At 50.9% G+C, this 20,014-nt stretch overlaps 1 protein-coding gene across 1 annotated transcript; it reads left to right on the forward strand.

Moving 5' to 3' along the window:
• Positions 1 to 5,516: 5,516 nt before the first annotated feature.
• LOC308478118 (uncharacterized protein) lies at positions 5,517 to 13,115 on the forward strand. Its single transcript, XM_081007434.1, has 2 exons — positions 5,517 to 5,620; positions 9,143 to 13,115. Exons 1-2 carry the CDS (start codon positions 5,601 to 5,603, stop codon positions 11,763 to 11,765), a joined length of 2,643 nt encoding a protein of 880 aa, XP_080863560.1. The 5' UTR covers positions 5,517 to 5,600; the 3' UTR covers positions 11,766 to 13,115.
• The last annotated feature ends 6,899 nt before the right edge of the window (positions 13,116 to 20,014 follow it).

A 20,014-nucleotide genomic window follows, 5' to 3' on the forward strand; every position in this document is an offset into this window, starting at 1 on the left:
CATATGGAAAGTTCGATTCCCTGGGTTTCGGGTGTAGGGGTTCCTGATAATCTGGTCTGTAAGTTTTAAAATCTCTATAGTCAGGCCTAGGAATTTCTGGTAGGAGGGGGCAAAATCTTCTGATGTGCCCTACTTCCTCGCAATTGTAACAAACGCGCCGGTCTCGAGAGTCAGGTCCCTTTGGTTTGCTTTTGTCTTTGTAAGGGGGAGCCGCTCCTGCATAAGCTAACACTCGCGGAGAGTCGGGTTTCTGATCTTTCTTCCTCCGCTCGTCTCTGGAATTAAAGACTGACTTGGCGATGGAAAGAATTTCGGTTATAGTCTTTCCGTCGTAACCCAGGTGTGAGTTTAGGGCTTTCCTTATATCTGCAGTTGCCTGGTCCTTGAAGAAGCCTTTAACTATGACTTCATGTTGAGGACTCTCCGGGTCTATCCCGCCCCAGGTTTTGATAGCAGAGACTAAGCGGGTGTAATAGTCGGACGGGTGTTCTTCAGGCCCTTGGAGGACAGCTTGGACTTTTGTCCAGTTTACAGTTCGCTGACCAGCAGCTTTGATTCCATCTAAGATGGCCTTTTTGAAAATTTTTAAGCCCCATATGCCGTTGTTTGTGTTATAGTCCCAGTCAGGGTCATTAAGTATCGTCTGTGCGGTCAGTGGGGTCATCGAGGCGGGACGATCTGGTTGGTAGCCTTCTCGGGTTAGAGCCTCCCCCGCCTTTGCTAGTATTTCTCTCTTTTCTGCCTCGTTAAAGAGGGCCCCAAGTAACATATGCACATCTGCCCATGTAGGGTTATGAGTAGAGAAAATGGTGGCCACCTGGCGGTGGCATTTGTCAGGGTCGTCCCTTAAAGAGGGCATCTTATCGGACCAATTCATCAAATCCGAAGTAAGGAAGGGCTGATGAGTAAAAACCATGCGAGGTGGGTCTCCTGCCCTGACTGGGGGTATGGGTAGTGCTCGCAGAGGGAAAGCGCCTTCTATTTCCCCGTTCTGCAGATTATCTCTGTTCCTAGTTCTGCTGGAGACGGGTCCCTCTCTTTCTCCGTTTAAAAGTTGCCCGTTAAGTAAGGGTCCGAGATCCAAGTCTACTTGGTTTTCCCCTAAGATGGGTGTGCTTAAGGATGGGTCGGGCAGTGTGGCATTCGGTATGTTTTGAGAAGGGGCAGCAGCGGGTGGGTTTATGACGCTTCCTGTCGGTCCCGCACCCCCTTCACCAGATCCTGTTCTGTTCCCCGTCCCGGGTTCTGGCAGTCGGGGAGCCCGTGGTTCGGGGTAATAGAAGGGAACGAGAGTCCTATCCAATTGTTCTTCTTGGGCTCTAATCTCGTCATATGGAGGGGGTCTGGTTGGTTTTAAAACAGCCATCTGACGGACAATTTGGGACTGCTGCCGGTGAAATAGTTCGCGGGCTTCAACGAAAATATTTAGGTAGTATAGTTGTCGGGGCTTCTCGTCGGCTAAATGGGACTTAAGTGCTTGCATTCTTATGAGGTTAAAGGAACCATGAGGCGGCCATTGGGAAGGTGGTTCCAGGTGGTGGGTAAGAGCGACCCACGAGATGTTACAGAGATCCCTCAGTTTGGATTTTGAGAGTCCCCTTCTCCCTCTCAACTCCTTCCAATTGAGGAGGACAAATTGCAGAGGGGTATCGGAGTCCTCTTCAGAGCGGCAAGGCTTCCTCGAAGCCTTGTCGCCAGGAGGAGTCCAGTCAGAGTATTGAGAAGCGTGGGCTCCCATTACTCTGTTCTACAAGAACGGGGTTCTGCGGACGATGTGCACTACAGACAAGAGGACGGACAGACGAGGGGAAAACACAAAGACAAGGGGAGAAGATAAAAAAATAGTGTTCTTTCAGTAATTTAGGTACCTCAGTTTATTCCTACTGAACTTAATCCTGCCTGCTATCGAACCGTAACTAACCTATCATCAATAATTCTCAAACATCAGCCTTGAACTCACGGGTCTCTCTCTCTACCCGATGCACAAACAAAATCCTCAAATTCTACTGCAGTATTGCCTATACAACTGGTCCTAGTGTGGGGCCCCAATCCGTGAGCCACCCCTTCTACCCTCCACGACAGCCTCCTGCCTAGCCTTTGAGACTAAGTTCGGAACCCCTACTGGACGCTTGCGCAATGCAGTGCCAGATCAAGGTCCGAGAAAATGAGAGTTTGGAAAGGAAACAAACGACCTTGCGTTCTCACGTACCCGGGTCATCCCTAACAAAGGTCGCCGGGCAGGAGGGGCGGCTTCGTTTGCATAATTAGACGAGAAAGAGAGAGAGAGAGATATTTGGACGGACGCCTCTGGACGACTCCGAGAGAGGAACGTCAGAGAAAAAGATAATAAAGGGCCACGCTTCCCCGGACTCAATTCCAAGACGGGAAACGGGGGAGAAAAGGACAGATAGGTTAAGGCGTACCCGGACGACTCCGAGGGGTGACGCCGGAAAACAGCAAAAGTACCACAATTTCCCCGGACACACTCCGCGTAAGAAATTGAGGGGAGAGACAGAGAAAGGTGTTGACGTTCCTAGACGACTCCGAGGGGTAACGTCAGACAGTAAAGCTCCGCGATTTCCCTGGCCACTTTCCGAAAGGGGAGAATCGGGGTAGAAAAGGACAGAATTTTTTTAACGTACCCGGACGACTCCGAGGGGTAACGTCAGAAATGAAAGAAGGAAAGTCTGGCTGTCGTGGGGACACTGCTTCTCCAACCCCCCCTCCCAATGTGTTTTACTTCAAACCATACTCACGTTCGAAGATGTCCCCCGCAGATCCCGGGATCCTTTTCTTTTAGCCGGCTTTACCTCGCCTTTGCTCTCTCTGGTCGGGCTTCTGGTGACGGTTGATTACCGCCCGCAAAGAGGAGGCAAGGAGAGGAAGAAGGATTCCTGGGCTAAGGTTGCCCAGTGGCGCCCGATCCCCTCTATCTCCCCCCTCACCTTCGCAGGAGAACCAAGTGTCCCAGAGCACGGTCGCCAATACTGTTACCGGAAAATCCGAGGGCTCCCTTGGACAAATGAAGACACCGACCAGAGCAATACAGAGCAAAACAGCAGCCAGTAGGCTTGGTCTTTATTTTGAAGAAGACTGTCGCGACAGGGCTCCCACCGTCCACGAGGTGAAGCAAGATGGAAGCCCGGAACAATGGGAGACCCCAACTTTTATTAACCACTAATCCCCTTGACTACACCCCCAGAATTACATCATATATACATCATGATTTTATTAAAGAACAGGAGGAGTCGAGGAGGAGCTTCCCAGGTAATCCGAGTATCCTGACACCTGGCAGGGACCACCTTTCCCCCTCCCCACATGAGTCATTTCCATAAACAAAGGAATGGGCGAAGTTTTCCTGCCCCCTGAGGGGAATCCGGTCAGGGTCCTTTGTCGGAGTCTGTATTGAATACACTACCGTATGCAGTTTATTGTGTTCCTGATAGCATTTCGTCTGAGCCCTTCCCGGTGGTTATCAAGGTTGCCCCGCCATCCGGAGAAGGGCCGTTGTGTACGTGACTGCGCGGTTCAAGGCTTATGGCCGATCAATCCCAGCTCACCCCCCTTTGATAGTCCTTGTAATATGCAGTGAAATAAAAGTGGTCCGGTGAAAATCCATGGTACGGCTGATTTTTGGTGAATTTGTAAAGAATATAGTCACTGAAGTTCAAAGTACTTTCCTCTTTCGGAAACAACTTGCAACATTTTGATTAGATCAGTCACGGTCCATTGAACTCGGAAACAATGAATTGGGAGCTGTCAAAAGGTGAGGGAACAGACGCTCGCAGCCTGCAGTACCAGCGTGGCCGCCACAAGGGGCGCTGTTCGATAATGCTGATTGGTTGAGGCGGCCGCTGTTTGGCCTAGAGTTCAGTCGTCCGGTCTACTCTCAATAAAGATAGGGCGGCGCGGAGCGCTAAATAGAGTGTTGTCAATGCAGCGCTTCCTTATTTACGGAAGGCTTTTAAGAGATGGCCCTCTAAAGAGACATCTCTAGGGTCAGGGAGGGGAGATGCGTGTGTGTGTGTGAATGTGGTGCTTGTGCGATACAAGTGTTAATGGAAGGGGGGGTGGTTTCCGGCGACAGCACAAAGGGACTATCTCCTTATGGTATAGATTCCATGTGTATAACAAATTGGATGATTAAAAAGATGTGGATCACGCGGAGCAGCAGAAAAGCAAAGGAACCAGGAAAAAGGCGGAAGGGAAGTCATATGGTATATGTATAAAGTGGACGCTTGGGTTGCGAATGTGGTCCATGCGGAACGCACATTGACAACCTGCAGCGTTCTCAACCTGCAGTGGCACATCTGCGCATGTGCGGGTTGCGATTCGGCGCATGTGCGACCACTGAAACCTGGAAGTAACCCCTTCCAGTATTTCCAGGTTTTGGCGGTCCGTAACCTGAAAAAATGCAACCTGAAGCGCCTGTAACCCGAGGTATGATTGTACATGCTGTTTTTGATACGAAGTTTTAATTGGGACAGGGGGATGGGAGGGAAGGGGTTAAATATGCTCTCTCTTCCTGTATTTGAAAATACAAAAGGAAAAACAAGATAGGAAAAGGTAGTAAGGGAACACCTAGCTAACTTAAAGGAATTCAAATCTCCGGGTCCTGATGAGCTTCATCCAAGGGTACTAAAGGAGCCTGCAGATGTATTTTCAGAGCCTGTGTCTATTATCTCTAAGAATTCTTGGAGAACAGGTGAGGACCCTACAGACTGGAGGCGGCAAATGTTGTCCTCATCTTCAAAAAGGGGAGAAAAGGAAGACCCATGTTACTACCAATAGGTGAGCTTGACATGGATACCAGGAAAGGTCCTAGAACAGATAATTCCACAGTTGGTCTGTGAGCATGTAGAAAAGGCTATACTATACTGGGACGCGGGTGGCGCTGTGGGTTAAACCACAGAGCCTAGGACTTGCCGATCAGAAGGTTGGCAGTTCGAATCCCCGTGATGGGGTGAGCTCCCGTTGCTCGGTCCCAGCTCCTGCCAACCTAGCAGTTTGAAAGCACGGCAAGTGCAAGTAGATAAATAGGTACCACTCCGGTGGGAAGGTAAACGGCGTTTCCGTGCGCTGCTCTGGTTCGCTAGAAGCGGCTTAGTCATGCTGGCCACATGACCCGGAAGCTGCACGCCGGCTCCCTCAACCAATAAAGCGAGATGAGCGCCGCAACCCCAGAGTCGGCCACGACGGGACCTAATGGTCAGGGGTCCCTTTACCTTATACTCTACTGAGATGCTTAAATGTTTCTTGGGTTGTCCCTGAATCTTCCTGTCCACTTGCCACCTTTTCCTGCCTCTCCAGGGTCATCTGCCCCACCCTTGGAGAACCCCTGTGCTGGAGGGGTCCCATCTAACTCTGCAATTCTATGGTCCCAGAGGGACCCTTCCCAGTTAAGAGCCGGGCCCAGGCCTTGGCTGATGCCCAGTTTTGTGACAAGAATTCGTCACCTGGGACCCTTTATCTCACCAGACAGACCTGCCCAACATCTGCACAGGGCAGATCTTCGCCTCCCGGGCGCTGGATGCCTCCCTCAGATAAGGCTGGAGGCGCTTCGCTCGGCAGCCTGTGCACGACTCTCCCGGCTCAGCAAAATGTCCGGCAACCGACTTTGGTAAGTGCTGAAAGGCTCCCCAGGGCTTGGAAGGAGCTTCCTTCCAGCCCATCTCTCTGCCCACCAGGCTGCTGCTCTTCTCTGGGCTCCTGCTGCCTTGAAGGGGGCTCAGAACTTCAGAGCAGGGGTAGGCAACCTAAGGCCCACAAGCGGCCCACGGGGGTCATTTAACCGGCCCACGAGCCACCCCCAAACTGAGCCGCCTGCTCGGCGAGTCCCCCCACCCTGCGCTAAATCGGCACAGCATGGCACGGGGACTTGCTTCCAAGGCGCCGGAAATAGTGTCTGTGCAGACACAGAAATCGCGGGCTGGAAATCGCGGGTATGCATGCTCACGCACACGCACAATCCACCCCACAGAGGGATCTCCGCTGGAGGGAATCGGCCCAGGCGAGGTAAACCTTGCCAACCCCTGGTTCAGAGAGACCGGCTCACCCGCAAAAGTGCCAAAGCTCACCTGCATCCACTCGGCCACCTCCAGCGGTGGAATTGGCACTGTAATCCCTGTTCGGCATTTGCAAGATCTGATCTATTGGGCTGTGGAACTCCCTGCCTCTTGAGAACAAGCGGGTGCCTTTGCTGCCCTCTTTGGGGCACCTGCTCAAAAGCGTCCTTGTCTAGGCAAGCCTGCCCGGCTGTTTAGAAATGCTGCTATGAATGGGAATCCATTTTAGCATTTTAACTTTCTGTATGTCTGGCTGATTTTCTTGTTTTATCTTTCTGTAACTGCTTTGAGGTTGCTGTTTTTTAAGAAAACAAAAACAGTGTATAGATTTTGTGAACTAAATAATCTCCACCTGGATCTCCACCTGTCAGCTCCCTTGCTGTGCACGTGTGTGTGTGTGCTTTGTGTGTTTGTGTGAAGCTAGAGCAGCTGCTTTGCATTCAGAACGTGCAAGTTTCAGTCCCCTGGCTGAAATTTGGGGGAGCTGCTGCCAGTCAGTGCAGGCAGTATGGAGCTATATTAGTGGGACAGCAGCTGCCTCTGCTCTTTGGGGAGGGAGGACCCAGCTGGAGGGGAAAGGGTGGTGGGGAGGATCAGGATTTTTCTGAGTATTTTAAAATGACAGTTGTTTCTAGTGGTTGGGAGGGAAAATATAAGAGAGCTGTGAGTCAGTGGCTCCATTTCTCAGAGGCAGCAGCCTCCCTCCCCTGCTTAACCACCATTCTTCCTCTTTGCCAGAAGTCTTCCCTTTGGGGTCGGAAGGCTGGTTGTGGGGGGAATGGAGGCTCAGGGGTCTGGAGGGGAGAGGCTTTGGCCCGGAGGCAGGGGGCCGGGTCTGCTGCTTGTTTGGACTCCCCAGAGTTAACGGAGAAATCTGAGGGCTCCCTTGGACAAAAAACACCAGCCAGGAATACCAGAGCAAAACAGTAGCCAGTAGGCTTGGTCTTGATTGAAGACTGTCGCGACAGGACTCCCAACTGCCACCAGGTGAAACAAGATGGAAGCCCTGAACAAAAGAAGACCCCCAACTTTTATTAGCTGCTAATCCCCCAAGCTGCACCCCTAGAATTACATCACAACAACATCATGACTACATCATTGACACATCACAAAGAGGAGGGGTTGAGGGAGGAGTTGTGGTGGTAACCTGAGTGTCTTGTCACCTGTCCGGTTCCTCCTTTCCCCCTCCCCATGATTACATTCCTGAGCAGAAAGAGGAGTTCACTGTTTCCTGCCCCAGAGGGAAGGGCTGGTCACTGTCCTTTGTTTCAGTCCGTGCTGAATCCATTCCCATATGCAGGTCCTTTGTGAGTGTGATGGTCTTCTGTCTAGGACCATCAAGGTTGGCATGCCAACTGGCAAGGTTTCCTGCGGATGTGTTGGTACGTTCATTATGGCTGCCCTGTATCAAACCTTCCCCATTTTGTAGTCCTTCCTTCATGGAGTAAAATAAAAGTGGAACGGTGCAGATCCGATGTATGGTTGATTTTCTATGAATTTACAACAGAAGCGTAGCGTATGTAGTGTGTGTGTGTGGGGGGGGGGGTTGTACAAACTGAATGATTGGGGGGGGGGGCGGTTTCCTGCAACACCAGTTAGATCAGCCGCCTCCAGCCTTCTCAGATGCTCCTTCCGCCCAGACGTGCATTGGGGAACCCGTTTCTTCATTTTTCAGCGTCTGGTTGAGATGGGTGAGCTCAAATCCTGCAGGATCCGGCCATCAGTGGCTCCTAACCACAACGACTACCTTCTGCCTCTCCTGTCAGAGCCTCACAAAGGAGGGAGAAATCCCACTTGCAGGCTTGTTGGTTAACAAGTTGCCTTTCCACCCCTCCTTTTTCTCACGGTGGTCTACGTGGCCCTCTTCCCTCTCCTCATTTAATCCCCCCAACAACCCTGTGAGGTGGGTTAGGCTGGGAGGCAGTGACTGACCACCCCCCAGTGGGATAGGAGAGGTGGGGGGGGGGGAATCACATCTGGTAACCAATTTCTCCCTTTGGTTGCAAATAGTACATGGGGAGAGAAGTCTAAAAATCCCGGGACACAACTTCTCACAAATTTGTGAACTATATTAGCCTTCTTTTCAGCTCCCCCACCCGACTGCCAAGGTCAGATCCAGTGAACTTTATGGCCAGTTGGGGGATTTGAAGCCTGGTCTCCCCAGCTCTACCCACTAGACCCTCTCCCTCAGGGCATCTGGTGGCCCCTGTGAGAAGAGGACTCTGGACTCGATGGGCCATAGGCCTCATTCAGCAGGACTCTTCTTACGTTTCTGATGGCAATTTTGCCTGGAATGAGCTCTGTAAGGGAAAACATGTGGGAATGTTCAGGGATGCAGGAGAGGATATATTGTCTGATAATACCCTTTCCAACTTGTGTCAACAAGTTTACAATTTTAGCAGAGTAACATTCCCCCTTTTAAACTTGCAGCGGATGCGTTTGCTCAGGCTCACTAAAGCCTCTATAATAACTGTTCTGGTATTTCCCCCTTATTCCCTCATAAAAGATAAGACACGACACAGCCTTCTTTAAAAGTATAAAAAGAGTTTACTCACACATCATTCTGTTCACAATCGGATCCCAGAAGGCAGACTTAGCTTAGAAAAGGAACACATACCTAGAAACTATCTCATAAGGAGACAGTCCCTTTGTCCTCTCTTGGCTGGAGGCCAGGAGAGCATCTTTGGCGAAGCAGATGTTGCTTCTTCGATGCATGTGGTCAAAGGGAGAGAGACATGGCTGCCCTGCCCGGTGCTTTTGTAGTTACCTGCACAGGTGAGGCCACGCTCACCTCTAGTCACATGCAGAGGAAGTCTGTCCCAGACCAGAAGGAAACAGGAAGTTGACCTGCTGGCTGGACAAACATTCCTCCCCATGTGTAAACATGTTCACTCTAGGAATGTTGTACTTGACTGCTCTTGTGTTTCACACCCCACAAAACAGCAGATTGTGAAGGAGCTGGGTGTGTGCATGATTCAGCAGACCCCAGGAATCCGGACGCTCCAGCTGCAGAGAGGCTTGCCAGATGTGCGCTCTCTTGGTGAAAAGGCTAATGGACATCTCTTGCTTTCTTCCAGGATGGTGCCCACAGTGGCCATTGTCCTCCTCCTCTGCCTGGCCTTTGGAACTGGCCAGAGCCCTGCCGCCTGCACAGGGGCCTACGACTGCCCCAAGGCCCACCAGGAAGTCTACACCAAACTAAGGGACGTGACGGAGATCCCAAAGACCGCCAGCACCATCATCACCGAAATGATCTTTGTGCAAACCAGCCTAACAGAGATCAAGAGCGGAGCCTTCCGGAACATGCCCGGCCTGCAGAAAGTCCTGTTCATTGGCAACAAGATCCAAACCGTAGAGGTGGGGGCCTTTGATAACTTGGAGAAACTGGATGAGCTGGAAATCACGCAGGCTGAGCTGGACGACCTCCCTGTGGGCACCTTCCGCTCTCTTCCTCGCTTGCAGAAGCTGAATCTGCGGGACTCTCAGATCAAGGGCCTCCAGAAAGGACTCTTTGAGGATCTCGGGGAGCTGGAGGAGATCTACCTGCATATGAACGAGATCCCTTCTCTCCCCGAAGGCGTCTTTGATGGGCTCTCCAACCTGACCTTTTTGCACCTGGCCAGGAACAAGGTCGCTGCCATCCCAGAGGACGTCTTCAAGGAACTTCCTCGGCTGAAGGTCCTCCGGCTGTACGAGAACGAGATCGGAGACCTCCCGGAGGGGAGCCTGGACAGCCAGCAGGACCTGACGGAGCTTGGCCTCCAGAAGAACAAGATCCGCACGCTGCCTCCCAGGGTGCTGAGGAACAAGCCCAACCTGGAGAAGCTTTTCCTGGAGCACAACCTCTTGGAGACCCTCCCGGATGAGGCCTTCTTCGGACTGAGGAAGCTGAAGCAGCTGACCCTGGCTTCCAACCGGCTGAAAGGTCTCCCCGGCCGGCTCTTTGGGGAGATGCCTTTGCTCACCCAGCTGGACCTGAGCAGGAACGCTTTGCAGGCTCTTCCAGCGGGGGTCTTTGCCAACCTCACGGGGCTCACAAAGCTCACCTTGTCCCACAACCAGCTGGCAGGCCTCCCTCTCGGTGTTTTAACAGGCCTCCGCAAACTCTCTGAGCTCAACGTGGAGGCAAACAAGCTCTCATCTCTGGAGGGTCTCCTGCCACCTTCCCTCCCGGGGCTGAAGACCCTGAGGCTCCGCCAGAACCAGCTGGAGACCATCCCTCCGGGCTTCTTGGACAGCTTCACGAAGCTCACCTCCGTGTATCTCGGGGAGAATCCGTGGAGGTGTGACTGCCTCCTTCTCTACCTCCACCGATGGATGAGCAGCAATCCCAAAAAAGTGAAGGATGCCACAAAGGTCATGTGCGGAAGCCCCAAGGATCTGCAGGGCAAAGCAGTCAGTTCCTTGGCAGAAGATCAGCTGGTTTGCCCAACGACTCTGCCCATTTCAAGCACCGCTCTGCTCACAACGACTTTCCCTCCTCCTGCCACAATGAGGATGAGCACAAGACTCCCCCCATCTCCTAAAAAAGCCACTGTTGCTGCAACCACCTCCGTTTCTGAGCCTGCCACCACCACAAATGCAGCCACAACCCTCCGAACCACAGAGGCTCTGACCTCAACTCCTCAAATCACCACCTCTGAGAGTCTCACTGAAACCTCACAGACCATGACCACCAGCGGGACATCCTCTGAAACCACCAGCACCACCAGCACAGGGGCTCCAACTCCAGCTCCTCACATCTCCATCATCACCCCTCCAAGTCCCACCTCAGCTGAGACAAGCCCTGAAATTGCCACCACTGCTGAGATCTCAAGTACAACCTCTGTGTCCATCACAACCCCGGCTACAACCCCCGAGGCAGCCACGACCATTGCTCACCTGCCACCCACAACCCCTCAGATCACAACGACAACAAAGGTTCAGACCACGGCCCCTGAAATTACCAGTGCCAGGACTGCGGCTGCCACAGCTGTCTTCACAACTGGGATGTCACACACCACCCCTTCTGGTGCCACCACAACCACTCAGATCTCCACAACCATTGCCAGGGCAACCACCGCAACTTCTGATGCCTCCACAAGCCGCCCTGGTACATCAGCCACCACACCTGTGGTCCCTGGGACAACCAGCAAGGCAGTCGCCACCACACCTTCACCGCTTGAGACCACCCCTACGGAGACATTCTCTTTGGTGGCGGGATCCACAATGTGCCTTGACAACGTCAGTCTTCCAGGTGGATGCAGGTCTGGGTCTTTGTCTCCCGAACCGACAGCCAGGCTGGACCCGACTACACGTCCTGAGACGCCCCCGTCGCCCACCTCTGCTGTGACACAGGCTCCCCTGCCCACCACTGGCTGGGTGACAACCTCTCCAGCTGCTGCCAGCTGCACCTTTTGCTCTTCGGCTGTCACGCCAGCCAGGGCTTCCCTTCCTCCGAGCCCAAGGCCCGGCCGTCCAGCCAGCCCCCCTCAGCCCCCGTCCCAGAAAATCCAAGCCTGGGGCTCTTCGCTGAGTTCCAACTACCGGTACTGCAAGCTGTCTGCGATGATGTATTTGTCCATGCTGTGTCTTGAAATCTGCTTCACCGCTGCCTTGGCCAGGTGTGTCTACGCCCTGCACAGAGCCACGCGCTCCATGGACTCGCCCACTGTGCCGGTCAAGCTGGTGAAGGTGAAGCCCAGAAGGATGAAGCTGTGATGGTGTTTGGCCACAGGAGAGACCTTCACTGTTAAGTTGTGGGTGAACGTATCAGACGACACAGTGATTCTTCAAAGAGCTCTTGTTTATTCACAGGTCAGAAAAGAACTGAACTGAAATGTTCAGCCAGCCTGCTTATATAGAGCTCCACTAGAACGCAACAGTAACCATTTTCTGTAACTATCCAATCACTGAACATCACTTTCAATCCCTTATTTGCATATGTGGACCTGAGTGAAAACTATCTACAGTATCCCCCTGCTGGCCCAGGGTGAGAACTTCAGTACATAACTTTCATAGGATGCTAGAATCGTAGGGCTGTCAGGGAGTCCAGGGGTCATCTCGCTCAAGCCCCTGCAATGCAGGAATCACAGCTAGAGAATCCCTGACAGACGGTCCTCCAAGCTCTGTGTAGAATCCTCCAATGGATCCTAGATTGGCAGAGTTGGAAGGGATCCCCAGCGGTCATCTAGCCCAACCCCATGCAATGGAGGAATCATGGCAAATTAAATGAGGCAGGTGAAGCAGCAGGGGTGTGCAGAGACTTTGGGTTGGGGGGGTGACATTGCTTTAGGGGTGGATTTACACACAGGGGGAAATGCCATAAGTCAGTCAGAAAGTAAATTCTTACAAAAGAAAAAAAAAAGCTATGTAAATATCACATAGAAATAGTTTGCTCTCTGGCGTCATCTGGTGTCGCATGTTTATAACGCATTCAAAATGTTGTTTTTCCTAATGTAGCTGAGTCCTAGGGGTCTCCCTCACCAGTGTAACAATTTGCTTAAATCGTAGGCTTATCTTAGGTATGACTATTGAAATAAAAAATTAAGGTCTTATATATATTTGCCAGGCAAACACGTACATAAATGTATGGGCCACATGTCTGAGGCAGCACAGGAGGGCAGCCCTGGCGCCATTTTGACTCCCAAACTGACCAGATGTTTTCTCTGCAAGGTCAAAGGAAAATGGAAAAGACTCCCCATTGTCTTTTCATTCACAAAACCTGTCTTAAGGGTATGTCTGTGTATGAATAGGGTGAGCCTGTGACCTGATTCAGGAACTAAGTATTTGTCACTATAAAAGACTGGCCAGGCTCCCCAGGCAATCCAATCAAGTAAGCATTAATAGGTAACCTGCCAGACAGAAGAGAAACAATGCACTCAGATTTCTGCTGTAGACTGCCCTTTCTGTGATGTAGGTATGATGTTTCTGGCAGTGGTCTTGGACTCCAAGGTGGGCTCCAACCTGGGTTCTGGGTCCTCTTCCTCCTCCTTTCCTGCGTGTAAGGGGAGCACCCTGTTGCAACAGTTCAATAAAGATCAGGCTTACGAGCTGCTTTCCTTCTCAATATTCTCTGCCTGGCCTCTGTTATTTTCTCCGACCGATGGAGAACCTGCAAAGGACTCTGAAAGGGCTCTTGTGTCCCCCATAAGGAAATAAGGGCAGATTTCTGTTTATTACACAGGTCCTGCTGAGTGTGATCCCAAGAGACTCTCTCACAGGCACATTTGCACCCAGGGTCATGCCCTGCTGCCAGCCTGTGCCAGGAGATGATTCTGTGGGGTGTGAAACACAGAGCAGTTAAACACAACATTCCTAGAGCAGACATGTTTAGACATGAGGAGGGATATTTGTCCAGCTAGTAGATAAACTTCCTGTTTCCTCCTGGGCTGGGACAAACTTCCTCTGCATGTGACCAGAGGTGGGCGTGGCCTCACCTGTGCAGGTAACAAAAGCACAGGGCAGGACAGCACATCTCTCTCTTCTCTATTTTGCTTTCGTCAAAGAAGCATCAGCCTGAGATGCTATTGGCTCCAAAGGAACTATCTCCTAATGGGATAGATTCCAGGTGGATGTATTTTGTAACTTAAGTCTGCCTTCTAGGATCCATTTGTGAACAGAATGTGAGTAAACTCTTTTATATACTTTTATACAAGACTGTGTCGTGTCTATTCTTTTTATGAGGGAATAAAAGGGGAATTACCAGGGAACTTATTTTAGAGGCTTATGCAAGCCGGGCAAAAAACGTTATCCGCTGTGTAAGTTTAAAAAGGGGAATGTGACTCTGCTAAATTGTAGGACTTGTTAACACAAGTTGGGAAGGATATAATTCAACAATATATCCTCTCCTGCCTCCCTGGACATTCCCACAGATTCCTGGCCAGATGCCTGGGCTTTGGCTGCCCCCCCCCCACTTCCATTGAACAACTCAGGCTCCCTAGGGGAGGGGAGAAATTTGTAGTTAGACTCCTAGAATGGTGGAGTTGGAAGGGACCCCAAGAGGCATCTAGTCCACCCCCCTGCAAGGCAGGAATCACAGCTAGGGGCAGTCATTTAATGCAAGGCTGGCAAAGCGTGGGTGGCAACGAGGCAATGCCAGCAGGTGGGAACTCATTGCACAGCAAGGTTGAAGGGCCTGTTGTTGTTGAATTCAAGATTAAACCGAGAAAAAGTCATGCATTTAAAAGCATTTAAATGCAGCCGCTTTCTGTGGTCTTGGTGATGTTCTCTTGCAATAACCAGAGATGCCAGGGACTCACAGCAACTGCAGCAGGAGGTGGGTTAAGGAGCACCCCTGAGAATACACAAAGGGCGTCTCAGCAGTTCTCTCCCAATGACTCCTGCCTGGAGGCTTTAGCTGTGCGGCAGCGCCTCCCAGTGGACGGAGGACAAATTCCAACAAGGAAAGGATTGCTATTGTTTCCAGCAAAAGTTCTGGAGTTAGACTCAGAAAATCATGGAATTGTAGAGTTGGAAGGGGACCCTGAGGGTCATCTAGTCCAACCCCCTGCAAGGCAGGAATCTGTGTTAGTCATTGTTAAGACAATGCCCATCCCTGGATAAATATATTGTTGAAGGACTTTTTTTTTTTAAAGTACAATATCCCTAAGCCAAGCTTCTTTCTTAGAATTATTATGGGTCACTTAGCAGGATAATGACCCTTTCCCACCTCATTGCAAGCTGTTATGGAAATTACGGGGGGGGGCACATCTTTAAAGTTAAATGTTACAAATATTATGCCTGAATAACTTGACAGCTCAGGGAAGTTACCTAGCTTTAAAAATAATATAAAATCAACTCCTTTGCCAGCTTCCTCCATTCCAAAACTATTTTCCCCTTGAAAAAGGACTCCAGGAAGTTCCCAGAGGTGACAATTGCTGAGCTGATTGTTGGCCAAGGAAAGCCTAATCCCATCACCAAACTTGCCATGGGGTCCAGACATGCAAAGGAAGTTCTATTGTACTTTGGGTGGTGGGACTTCAGAGGTCTTTGCCTAGGCTAATCTTATACCTGAGTCTTGCCCTGACATGTCTGCTTATGCTAATCTTGTACCAAGGACATGTCTGGACATGTTTGCCAAGGTTAACCCCTCCCCTTTTTGTGACATGTCAGTGATGTAGCAATGATGTAGCAATGATTCTGTATGAACTGTATTCTGGGATATGGTGGGAAAGTTTTAAAAGTCTTTGTCACCCCATCCATGGGGTTCAAAATTCCTCTTTGAACCTGTTGTGCAATAAACTTTGGTCTACAGCTATTTGCTCCGGTTGGTGGCTGGACTCCTTCCTTTATTCCGCAAGGACCCGCGAAGAGCTGGGTGACTGAGCAGCCTCACACCTAGATTTTTCCATAACACAAGCTAAGCAACAAAGACTGTAATCAGATTTGAATTAACTGGGAAGAGACTTCAGCACAGGAGCATAAGAAGAGCTTGATCAGGGATCAGGCCAGTGACCCTTCTAGTCCAACATGCTGTTCTCACAGGGCCCAACCAGATAACCCAAAAGGAAACCCGCAAGCAGGATTCGAATGCAACACTTTTCCCTCTTGTGGTTTCCAGCAAGTGGCATTCAGGAGCATCGCTGCTGCAACTGTGGAAGCAGAGCAGAACTGTGGTAGCCCTCTCCTCCTCCATGAACTTGCCCAATCCTCTTTGAAAGCCATCTAGCTGGGTGGCCATTCCTGTCTCCTGCAGGAGGGAGTTCCACAGGTTGACTACGACTCCCAGCTCTTCTATGGCTTCAAAACACACCAATGGGAAACACCTTGAGGTCCAGCTGCACGATCAGTCCCTGCTCCAGGAACACAGCCGCAAGAACAGGCTGGGCAAGGATAGGACCCTGTTATGAGAATTATAAGGTCTAAGATATAAAAGAAATGTACCAGGCAAACACACACACAAATAAATAAATAAATATATAAACCGCATGTCTGAAACAGCACAGGAAAAAGGTCTTGAAACCATTTTGTCTCTCCCAAATTGACCTCAAATGCTTCTCTGCAAGGACAAAGGAAATGGGAAAAACTCCCAATTGTCTCTTTGCTTACAAATCCTGTCTTAAGGGCCTATCTGTGTATGAATAGGGTGAGCCTGTGACCTGGACTCAGGAATTAAGTATTTTCCATCGCAAAAGAATGGCCAGGCTCTCCAGGTAAACCCATTAACAGGTTTCCTGCCAGACAGGATTTCTGCTGTAGACTGCCCCTTCTGTGATGTATGTATGGTATTTTGTGGGGTGGTCTTGGGCTACAGGGTGGGCAATTTCAAAAGTCTGTATAAGGGCTTGCACACCATTGTTCTGGGTTCCTCCTCCCTCCTGCGTGGGGTGAGTGGGGACCCTGTTGCAACAGTTCAATAAAGATCAGGCTTACTAGCTGCTTTGCTTCTCAATATTCTCTGCTTGGCCTCTTATTTTCTCCTATAGATACAGAAACTACAAAGGACTCTATATGGGCTTTTGGGTACCCCATAAGGGAAAAGGAGCAGACCCCAGTACCAGCTGATGCCACGACCGGCACCCTTAGTTAGTTTATTTCCTAACACTTATACACTGGTTGATTGCAAACAGACAAACCTCAAAACCTCAAAACAGTATACAGAAAGAAAAAATAAACACCAGGAAAATTTACAACAGTACTTTAAAACCTATGGAAATGTACAATACTAAAGCAGATTAAAATTCACCTCCACTTTCCAAGCATCTGGACAGCCTTATCTAAACATGAATATTTTTCAGCAAGGAGCCAGCAGAGGGCGCCAGCTAGCCATGTATGCTGGCTGCCCCGCTCCGCAGGGGTGAATGTTGCAAGCCTGGGTGTGCTGGGAATCCAGTGCTCTCCTTGCAAAGCCTTTCCTCCTGTAGTTTCCAGCAGAGTCGCCCTCGAATCTGGCTTGCTGGTTTCCATAGGCATCCTCTACCCAGGGCTGCAGGTGCACAACATGTCCAGGGGTCCACTCTTAGATGTTCACCCTGGGATTCAATTTGGGAAGCAGCCCCTGGAGCTGCTGCGCTGCTGCCACCGCCCGCAACCTCAGAGAGGGGCAGGTCTCCTAGGTGGGCAGAGGGAGGGAGGGCTGCCTGAGCTCAGGTCCAGGTGCCGTGGGCTGGAGCGCTTCTTGGGAAGGGCCTGGAGGCTGAGACCCGACACTCACCTGCCCTCCACCAGGTGGCAGAAAATGGTCTCAGGACTGCATTGCTGAACCCTCAGCTCCAACAACATCTGGAAAAAGCAGAAGCCAAGTTTGGGGGGGGGGGAGAAGAGGCAAGAGGAGCAGGTAACCAGAGCCAGGTGGGCTGATGCCTGGCAGCTTATCCATGTTCCTCTCCAGCCCTTGGGGGTGGGTGGGTTGCTCACTTCAAGGGGCTTCTGGCAAGCGGAGCTGAGCCCAGGTGAGAGAGGCCTGCAAGGCCACCTGGACTTTTGGGGCGGAGGCAGTGGGGGAGCATTAGCACAACATCATCACATCCACGGCGGGTGGGGTGCTCAGGAGGCAGGCAAGGACCTGCAAAGGTTTCAGGTGGGTGGAAGAGCATCTTTTCCGGAGGTCTGCAGATGGAATGACCCCCCCCCCCACCCTGAGGAAAGGTGGGTGGGATTTTTTTTAGTTTAGAGAAAAGGCGAGGAAGGACTCCTCCTCAATTCTGTTTGCCCTGCTGCTTTCCTCCTGAGGTTTAGCTCTGAATCGGAACAACTGCCAACTGGGCTTCTTGCAGACTGCTGTTTGTTCCGATTGAACACTAAAGATCAGGTTTTCCAGGGGAAAGTTGCCGGAACCCAGGCCTGGAAGCACAGGACAAGCAGAAAACGGCTCAGACCCTCTGCTTCCTGCACACGGGACAAGGGGAAGCGTAGACGAGCCCAGAGAGAAGTGACATGAGAGGAGTTTATAAAATTGTGCACGGCATGGAGAGGAAAGTTTTCCTCCCTCTCTCCTAACACTAGAATTGGTGGACATTTGTGGAATGTTGGACAATACAGGATGAATACCTGGAAAGACTTCTCCACGCAGCGCAGAATTAGACGACGGAACTTGCTTCTGCAGGAGGCGGTGACGGCAACCGACTTGCACGCCCCCAAAAGAGGCTTGCCCTCCGCCCCAGCCAACCAACTATTTATGATAACTAGTGGGAAATGTTGCTCCGGCATCTCTGATGATTGTGTAATGAAGCCGGGCAAAATGTCCTGCCTTTGTCCCCCCAGGAACCATGAAAGTCCCTCCCTTGTTTCCAGGCAGCTCTGAAAGGGCACAATGGCAAAGAGGCCTAACGCTGGGGCGGGCAGAACGCCCCCCGGCCCCCTGGAGGCGGAGGCCATGGAGGGGAGAAGAGATCCTGGGGTCATAAAGCGAGGAAGCCCTGGGATGCCCCGCCAGGGACGGCGCTTTGCAGATGCGTGAAATCACTCCCCAAACCAGCGGTGCAGGGGAAACAGGAGCGTCTACACAGCATAAGCTGATTTTTTTTAGAAAAGATTTTGGCAAAATGCATCCATATTTTCTTAAAAAGACAGGAAAAATAGCACAACATCTCCCCACTCTCCTCCCACAGCAACAACACTGCCATGTTTCAATAGCGATATTTCTAAATGTAAAGAATGATACAGTTCCGATTGCCGTTGGGCAACGTATCAGAATAAAATTATGTAGAGCTTGCAATAGATGGTTAAGATAACCAAATGCCTAATGTCACTTGTGGGAGTTTATTGGCTTATTGGTATAAGAAGTAAAGGACCACCATATTGCCAAAAATAATGAGTTTGGTTTTTCTTTTCCATGGGAAAGTTTGGTTTTTTGGGCCGTGTTTTCTGCAGTCGCTGTTATCCTTGCATTCTAATACCAGAGTCCCAATGCAAGGCCTTGGGAGTCTCTCCAGGCTCAGGCAATTGAGAATCTCACGGTGGTTGAGGAAAATCTATGAATCCTTTATTCCCAAGTTGCCTGTTGGCATCCTCAAAAGTGTTCAGGAGAGTCAGCTGTGGAGAGCATCAGTTGATTCTAGCTGTGATGGTGCGTTATTTTTTAAAGCATGCTATTGACCTGTTACCGCACTGACTGGCAGCAGCTGCCCAGAGTTTCAGAGGAGAGGCATTCCCAGCCCTGCCTGCAGGTGCTGCTTGAACCCAGGACTTCCTGCATGCAGGGCAGGGGCTCTCCCACCGAGCGATGACGGCTTTTTACCCATTTTATGTCACGCAGGCCCCGAGGTGGTTTCCACAGAAGTGTGCATGGAGTACAACGAAATCAGTAAAATGCCATAAAGTACAATCTGGACACGCAAACGGATGCCTTGTCATTCCACTCCCATCGTCAGCAGTACACAAAGGAGAGAAGAAACAAAAGGCGGTTTCCAAAGGCATTGAGAAACAAAGGGGTTTTCAGCAAGTGGAAAGAACCCGTTAAGAGCCCCCCCAGCACCCAGTCCCACTCACTGACCCTTGCCTCTTGCCCTGCTCTCTCCAGGCAAAGGCTGGTGCATCAAAGCTCTGCATCCGAGAGGGTTTTTGTTTCTGCCCTGCGAAAACCTGCTCTTTGGCGCTCAATCGGGGCAAACATCGATTCGGGTTTTCTGCAGATTGCTGTTTGCTCCAACTGAGCTTTAAAGAGCGGGTTTCCATGGGGAAGGCTACGGAGCAAGAAAAAGGGCGTTCAGACATGGAGCTTTAAATCATGGACCATGCCTGGAAAGCGTGGAGGAAAGGAAAGGGTGGAGAAGGCTGAGGACAGTGCAGAAAACCTGGAATGCCAAGAAGTGTGTGTGTGTGTGTGTGTGTGTGTGTGATGACGCCACTCAGATTCTCTATAAAAACCAACAGACTGGTGCCCATTCCAGAGAAAATGCCATGCTCAGCATTTTCCAACTTGGAAAGGTGCCTTGTCAAGCCCAGTGTCCTCATACAGCTGTGCTAGCAGAGGCTGATGGGAGTTGTGGTCCAAACATCTGGAGGATGCCATGTTGGGAAAGGCTGGG

The sequence above is a fragment of the Podarcis pityusensis genome (assembly GCF_964106645.2).
Source record: "Podarcis pityusensis genome assembly, chromosome: 5".
Taxonomy (NCBI): domain Eukaryota; kingdom Metazoa; phylum Chordata; class Lepidosauria; order Squamata; family Lacertidae; genus Podarcis; species Podarcis pityusensis.

Excerpts from the sequence above, each read along its gene's own strand:
- LOC308478118 (XM_081007434.1), top strand. The coding sequence starts at position 5,601 with ATGTCCGGCAACCGACTTTG. Across the intron at positions 5,621-9,142 it reads ATGTCCGGCAACCGACTTTG|GATGGTGCCCACAGTGGCCA; the intron begins GTAAGTGCTGAA and ends GCTTTCTTCCAG.